The following is an 8,947-nucleotide window of genomic DNA, read 5'->3' on the forward strand; positions in this document are numbered from 1 at the left end:
AATAAAAAATAATATATAAATTTGGATGCCGTAATAAAATTTTAAAGCATTAATTTAAATATTTATAAATTTGTTTATATTTTATAATAATCTGGAATCATTAGAATTTATACTTACATTCGGATATCTTTTCTAGCGAAGGTACAAAATATTGATCGCATACAATTGCCAATGTGGCACATAAATAGGCCATAATAAAAAAATGTACGACAATCCATCCATTTTGACGCTCTTCCTGAGTAAATATGTCTCTTGGAAATTCATTTATTGATGGAGGAATGCAATCAGGAATTATACTTTTATCTGTAATTTTTTTAAAAACATTGCAGTTACTCAGAAATATATTTTAAAAAATATATTATTGAAAAATACAACTGTTGTTTTGATATAAATTTAATCTGATTAATCAACGATAATTTTTATCTTTATCCATTTTTCGTGTGGGCATATGATAAATTGTCAATTAGAAAATGGAAATATTTTATATGATAAATTATCTGATTATGTGTCTAAGCGAATTCAGTTTATTCTTTAAATCTTTATTTACTGTTTACCTTTATGTTTTGCTGCGTGTAATTAGCTTAATTTATTTATTTGTTAAATATAATCTTAAATAAAAGTCATTTAACAATCATAGTGAAAATAATTGCAGACTTTAATTTAACAAATTTCTCTTTAAATATAGTTTAAACAATAGGAATACACAAAGGTAATTATGTTACTAGATTATTACTAAGTTAATTCAAATAATAAACAATAACATTAACCTTTAATTACATAAACTTAATTACGAAATTGTTAATTCATTCTTAGTATTAACTTAAATAATCTTAAAGATTTATAATAATTTTACCTAATTCGATAGTTTTCGATTGAATTGTTCCATATTTATAATTCTTGATTCTATGAACTCCTAAAGCAACAAGTAAAATAATAATTGGTAAAATAATAGCAGCTTTTCTACTACATGGCTTCCATAACCATCCAGTTTCATCCTTCACCAAAGCAGCCATTAAGGTAAAAAGTCGTAAATGTGCTTAATCTAAATTTTTGAAATCACTGATAATCACGTGATTGCTCATAGAACAAAGGCAAAGATACACTCTCGACATATACATTGATTAGATGATATAGAAATATATTTAGCTGATTACAATTATCGAGATTAATAATTGAAAAATAATATCAATTTACACAACTTGCACGTATTTATTTTCTATAGTCATTTGATAAAACGTAATTGTTTTTTTTAGTATTTGTGTAAAAATTTTATTGATTTAAAAAATAAAAATAAAAACTGAATAATTTTTAGCGATAAATCAGTATTATTTGAGATAAACTATATCTAATAAAACAAATTTATTAAGAAATAATATAAAATGACTTTCGTCTTACAACACCATTACCTTTGTCTTCTCACGCACGACTAACTTTATTTTATCAATTTTATTATTTCAATTGTGTTCTTTTGTATTAGATTAGCAAGAATTCGTGTCCCCTATCTAAAGAAATTAAAGTTCTTTAATTTCTTTCGATTTAAAAAGTTTCTTTACGTTTATTTTTTTGAATTAAAATAATAAAATAAGAATAAAATTGAGAATTTAATTTATATAAAAATTTTTACCATTTCAAGCCAATATTTTAAGAGTAAAAAATTATGTTTTATTTCATTAAAATTTACCAGAATAATTTTAGACACTAATTAATTCTTTAACAACTCTATAAAGTAACGTAATAATTGTTATAAACTAGCACATAGTCTAATTACTCCTAACTTAGGTATGATTTATTTACTTTTTACATGAATTTCCAGATAAGTTATTACATATAATGAGACAATTTTTTGCATTTGCAAAAAAAATTCATTCTATTTATAAGAAAACTATCATTTAGCTAATTTATCTATTAATTTAATTTAGCAGGACATAGTTTAAAATTAAAAATAAACTTTATTTAAAAAACGTATGCATTTTAATTATCTAACATTGATTAAGGAAACAAATAATCAAAAGATTACTTATACTGCTTTCAATTAGGACATTGTTTCAACATCTCTACAATGTATTTCGTAAATTATTTATTTATTTATGTTTTTAGCAATATGATAACGTAAATTTATATCTTTTATAACATGATATGGAACATTTTCACTTGTACGCTTTCTACTATATTTGAAAATAGATAGTGCACAAAAATAAACTTATGTTTATAAACTTAAAAAAAGTATTTTAAAATATATAAAAACTATACTTTTGCGCTACTTTTTCTTGTTTAAATTCTCCAAATAAACAAAATTATATCCATCAAGATTGCATCAATATCTAAGCATATTTTCAATGCATATAATAAATATAAAAATGTTTTAATACAGTAAAATAAGATAATAAAGCCAACTCGAAGCAATAATTTCTAATTTAAAAGTGTTTTAATTCATATTAAATCATTATTACGCTGTTCAATGCGTTGTTTGTATTACATTATTATATACAATATAAGATAATCATTTTAAATGAATGACAAGGTAAAGGTCATGTTGATTGGATAGCGATCATTAATTTAAAGTAAAAAAATATATATATATGTTTTGGTTTATATTATTGATGCATTTTCATTATATATAACTATATAAATCCGATAACACTTTAGTGTTTGCTTAGATCCGAATTTACTAAATAAGCTATAAATTTTTAATAATTTTTCTTAAACTTTTTAAAAATGAAATGTTTAATAGTAATAAAACATTGCCTAACTAGCTTTATTTACGATAAATAATAGATTTATCTTGACTTTATGTTGAAAGATGCGTATTATTAAATGAAACTATTCGACTGTGATAAAATGCGTAAAGCTTTTAAAACGTTTCGAATTTTTAATTCTTTTGTTGTATTCAATATTTTATAAATGTAAAAAATTCATTTAAAATAAGAAATTATTATATTAAATGAATAAAAATTTATTTTATAAATTTTCTTATAAATCAGTTTAAACTATTGTTTAAATTTAAATTTATTAATCAATTAATTAAATAATAAATAAATAAATTTATACTTTAAAGCAATTTTTCAGTTTTAAAATGATTTATTATTACCAAATAATTTTAAATAAAATTATTTTCATTTAGTTAATTCAGGAACCGCATCCTTATGCTTAATTTACTGAGTTTCCTGTAAAAACTAAATAGTCCAAAACAACTCTTGTTTTGTCTAACACCTTTATTGCATAAATTATTATTCAATAGTCATAACCACATTACTGGCTCATTTATCTTCTTTTCAGTATGGAATTTTAATTGTTTTTTTACGGTAATTTATGAAATACTGTAAGGTTGTTTCTTAAGGGAAACTCAATATTATTTTAATTAAAAATATTCTAATTTGAAAATCCTGATGACACACCTTATGCGTCTAATCAATAAAATTGAATTAATCCTCATTTTTTTAATTTTCAATGAAAAAAAAGAAATTTTTCAATTAAATTGTTTTATAATTTTTTGAAAATTTTCTTATTCTATAGATCTTTATTACCTCATAATATAAAAATAATTAAAAATTTCTTTAAATACTAAATAAATCTTCATTTATGTTATTTGAATGTTTTAATATTCATATATTTAAATAAAATCATTATTTAAATTAGCAAATTTAGTTCATAATGCTGTTTATTTATATTATAAATAAATAAATCAATATCATATCAGTTATCATGAAAAGAGATTAAATAAGATGAGTAACATTTAAACTTAACACCAGTAATTATAAATTAAAAATAATCAGTATAATTATTTAATTAACTACTAAATCATTTTTAACTCTAAAATAATATGAAAATTGAATATTTGAATATATTGATATAAAAAAAATGCGAGTGCTTTAATGAAGATCTGATTAACTTAGTAATGAGATAATATGAATAAATAATAATTATTTGCGTTTTTGTTTGAGATTATATCATTAATAGATTAAATGTTGTTGCTAATATGTGCATTATATAGAGTATTAAAAAAATTATAGTCAAAATCTTCATTCACATAAGACAGTAATCATTTGCATATTTGAAATAAAGATTTAGTTTTAACTGAAATGATTTTTGGTAACATTTAGTTTGATGGGATATGGCAACATAACACATGAGCGATCTGTCAAGGGGAATGCCTCTTGGAAAGACTTTCTATGCGAAATTGGCCCCTATTTTAAAGTTGCTTTCCGAAAGATTTTTTCGACTGTCAGCCAGCGACAGGAGGATTTTATTCTAAAATCTTTTCCTAAAATAAAATATCTTTTTCTTATTCTACATTTTTAAATTTATTTCTGTCACTGGCTGAGTAAAAATACACATCTATTGCATGTCCCAGAATTGAAATGTCCCATATCTTGGAAAGAACTCTTTTGTCCCGGATTTTAACCTGAAGTATCTGGTAACTCTACTTTATTTAGGTGTTAGAAACGTGAAGAAAACCTGGAAGACTCCAAGCGGCCAGTTCATTAGTCATACACGAATCCGCGACTAACTGTCAGTGTTCTGTGGTTCATCTACTCGGCTAATGGTGGACTGAAATGTTGATGTCATCAATGTTTAATTGTGCTTTTTATATATGAAATCAAAGTGATTTAAAATGCAACTGTCATATTACATAAAAAATCTTATAATTAGAGCTATAAGAAGTTGATAATGTTGATTTTTAAATGCTCTAATTAATTATGTCAGAGTGATAATTCACTCTGGCATAATTAATTAGAGCATTTACGGACGTTCGTATCTTTAATTTATAAAATGTCAATATTTGGTATTTTCCTAAACTTTAGTTATAATATAATCTCCTAGAACGTTAATTTTATATCAGATAACAATTTTATCTATGTATAAATATATATTGTATTATTTTTTTTTCTTTCCGCCCTGAGGGCGCTAAGAGGGCTTTTATAATCTCATCCATCATAAATTTTGCCAGGTCCAAAATGGAGCTATCGGGTTAAGAGACGGGGTTCAACATTTCTGCCTTTAAAAATTCCTGGGATTCTTCAAAATCGCCCAGATTCCATAGCGGTAGTCTGACAACTTAACTGCCTCAACCATGCGGCCATCTATTTTTATATCAACATTTTACAGAGATTTAGTACCATTAAAAGTCTAGAAAACTGTTTCTAAATAATGTCACAGTCTTCCAGCAAGCTAGAAAAGGATTTTCAAATAAGGAAACTTAGAAAAATTTACTATGTAAGAGTGGAATACAGCCAAAATAAAAATTTAATGCAAACAATATTATTTAGAATTTTAAAATAAAATTCTATTGTATAGGTGTAATGTTTCTCCAACTTCTCTTGAGAATAACAAGTAGAACCATACACTAAAAGTTAATGTATACTGAGAGTTAGTTACTAACTTTCAGCATATATTAATTAACTTATTTTGCTGACTCTCAGTCAGCAAAATAAAATTCCAAAATTGTTATAAAAGTTGAGAAAAGTCATTATTTAAAGTTGTGTTTTTTCCTATTTAAAAAAAAGGTATAAAAATTAGTTGTTTCAGAATCTAATATTTTATATGGAGCATATTATGTTGCAAAGTTTGTCATGAAAGTCAATAACGTAAAAAACTTTAATTTAAAAATTCTAAGTTTTAAAAAGTTTTTAAAAAATTTAAAAAGTTTGATTAAAAAAAATAAAATTTTATATAAATATGGAAGTAAAATATCAGTCGATTTATTATATTATGATAAAATAAGAATTTAAATACAACAAAAACAATCCAGAAAATAGTTTCGTAACTTTCCCGCAAAAAATAAAAAATTGCTGTGGTCCATCTGTTATATTTTTTAAAACATTTTATATTATTAATTTAATTATTATAAAATAGCAAAAAAAAACTTAATTTTGAAAATAGAGATGAGTTTTATTTATTTATTTTTAAATTGTAAATGTTAATAATGAGTAAGATCTTTATTAAGTCTGACCCCACTAGAGATATGATACATGACCCCCTCTATCTCATCACCCCCTTAATCTTCAATCAGCAAAATTTAACGGCGTCAATCTCCCTAATACACAAACTTCCCTTCAAAATTTCAGAAATTTTCGATAAATGGTAAAGGAGTTATGAAGCTTCAAAGTGGGTGAACAAAATTTTGCTCTCTATATACATATTCTAACATTCGTATATACCGAATAAAACGAATTATTTTTGCATTTCTGAACGTTTCAAGGTACTTTAAGTTCAAAAATGTAAAAATATGGAGAAGTCATTTTTGACCGTACTTTCCATTTGTTATGTATAACAGCCGAGTAGTAAAAGTAATAATATAAATACTTGGAAATCTTATATTTATTTATAATTAATTTTATTATATTCAATTTACAAAACTAATCAAAACTATTTCAAATTTTTTATTACTGAATATTAGGAATTAAACGTAATCGAAATGTTCGGTTCGGTTCTATCAGAAAATATTTGCGAATTTATAAATTCTAAATAAATATTACTGTATTTACAATTCTTCAGAATTTTATGTATATAAATGTGTATAAAATTGTATTCTTAAATTTTTTCAACACTTCATGAATGACTCATTAACTCAGATTTTAAATCTGTAAAATAAATCAGTTCTTAAAAAACAGCAGAAATGTAAGTTTCGCTATATAATGATGTTTTCAAATAAAGGAAAATAACAAAAAATACTCAAAGAAAAAGTATGTAGAACCGACATAGGTCTATATATTCTATCTCAGCTGGGAATTCTACTAACATCTTTCGGAATCAAGAAGAAACTAGTCAAGTTGCCACCAGCCGTTCAGGACTGTTTGCTCTTGTTGTTCGACTGTATCTTGGGAATAATTAATTTTAATCATGTAATATGTTACATATATTATTACGCGATTAAACATAAGCAGCAGAATAGCTTTGTAACAGCATCATAAGCACAAAGCGCTTTTGGCAATATAGAAAAAGATACAGATGGGATTTTCAGGTATATATAAATATTTCATTGTTTGTTTGGTTTTATTTTATTTTAGATAGATGTGTCCATTATTATTTTATGGAAAAAATTTTTCCTATAAAATTCTAAATCTTGTTTCGGTTCCATATTTCTATTGCTGTATAAAAATATGTAAATTATACTAATTGATCGAATATTTCGATTTCTTATTTTTATCATCATTGAATATCGCATTTAATAAATACTGAAGTCAGTTATATATTCTTAAAATTTTATTATATTAGTTAATTATTCTTTTTTACGGCAATAAATCTCCTAATATAGACAAAAATTCTAAATTTTGCAAAATAGCTAATGAAAAAAACACAAAAACAAAATTAAAATATTCTCTGAATCGTACTTACATTGAGTTAAATATAACTTAAAGAAAATTGATCTTTCTCCGTATGCATTATCTTCATATTTAAAGGAATATTACTTATAAAATTGATATAAAAATATCGTATTTTCGTGATTCTAAGACTCATTTTTTCCCTATTTTTACTTGACAGAAATAGAGATGTGTCTTGCATTCGCAGTCCAAAACGATAATCAGTAGTCTTTGCGAGTAGACCACCTGACGCGTTATGAACCAATAATAGATGTTTTCGGTTACGTTACTCAACGCTCATATCAGTTCAAATGAGCTTTTCTGACAATGAGTGTGTAAATTAAACTTCTTTTAACGTTTAAAGTACCTATAATGATACATTGTGATAAAATATTAAAGCAAAAAGTTTTTGTATGTGCCAAAAACCGTGGAAATACTGTTGCCATACATTACCTACAAGTATTGCATAGCAATTATTTTGGTTTGGTAACTTCTTACTTAATTTTAAAGTTATATTATCAAGTTTTGTTTTTTTTACTCTCTAAAGAAAGATCTTAAAATTCGAATTCAAAATCATGGTGTTTTTTAAAACCAAGAAATGCAGTAGTATTATTAAACAGTACGAAATATGGTTTCCAAATGTCACAAAGTTTTCGAGTTCGAAAGAAAATAACAGATATTTCATGCATTTTCACAAGTCAGCATTCTCAATTAAAAATTAGGAATATAGACTATATATTTAATTATAAATAGTAAACAGGCTTTAATATAGAAAAGGTTAAAATTTCAATCAACGCCCAGGAAAAGAGTAAACGTCCTTTTTTAGAAGTAAAACTCACTCATCATACAGTATTTAGCTTTCTAGAATTTTCAGAGGAATGGATATTTTTCATATAAATTTTAATATGTAATAATTATCACTTCTATTTGATAAGCTTTTACAATGTTGCGACCTACAATGAAATTAATTATAATTTCTTAATTTTCATAAATTTACTACATTTTAGGCGGCAATCCAAGTAATATAACTGTTGAATGAATAAAATTTCGGTAGTAATAGTTAAGAAATTGTATGAAAAACTACGAGCAATTATTTATTGTGGCATCGTTACGATACCGGGCTGCAATTTTTAATTATTTAATTATTTATTTTTAATTTATTTAATTTAGAATATATGCTCTACACCTCAAATTAGTAGTGGCTTGCCTCTGTGTATCATACTTTTCTTTTAACAATAGAATCGTGTCATCTATCTAACTTCTTTTAGGGAAAAATTTTGAATTGAAATAACGTGACTTCTGGATTGCATCGGAAATTTGTATATAGTTATTCGGAGTCTTCTGCCCCTAAGAATGATGAGAATTGCTGCGAATCAAACGAACTACAGTAGAGCTTCGATTATCCGACTCACGATTAACCGACACCTCGGTTAACCGACCGTCCTAGTCGGCAAATTTCAAATGTCCGCTAGTGATGTGGCGCTGCAATATTTGGCTATGTCTTGGCTACTTTAATATTATTTTTACGTGTTTTAGCTGGCAACACTCATTCGACCATGAAAGGGAGCCAGTATTTAAACGAGGCTTAATTTTCTAATTTTTAACGATACAATAGCGACGATTATTATTTNGTTTATTATGGACTC

The 8,947-nt window shown here is 24.8% G+C and overlaps 1 protein-coding gene across 1 annotated transcript in view; it reads right to left on the reverse strand.

Annotated features, from left to right (window-relative positions):
• LOC111621373 (sodium/potassium/calcium exchanger 3-like) overlaps window positions 1-1,054 on the reverse strand; it is a 3,406-nt gene extending 2,352 nt beyond the window's left edge. Inside the window, exons 1-2 of the mRNA XM_023363482.1 lie at window positions 854-1,054; window positions 118-303 (exon numbers count right to left, since the gene is read on the reverse strand). Of these exons, the coding sequence (XP_023219250.1) occupies window positions 118-303; window positions 854-1,013 (346 nt within the window). The 5' untranslated portion in view covers window positions 1,014-1,054. The remainder of the gene's footprint in view (window positions 1-117; window positions 304-853) is intronic.
• Between the last annotated feature and the right edge of the window lie 7,893 nt (window positions 1,055-8,947).

This window comes from Centruroides sculpturatus, unplaced genomic scaffold, assembly GCF_000671375.1.
Source record: "Centruroides sculpturatus isolate CEXI.00-Female unplaced genomic scaffold, Cexi_2.0 scaffold129, whole genome shotgun sequence".
Classification (NCBI taxonomy): domain Eukaryota; kingdom Metazoa; phylum Arthropoda; class Arachnida; order Scorpiones; family Buthidae; genus Centruroides; species Centruroides sculpturatus.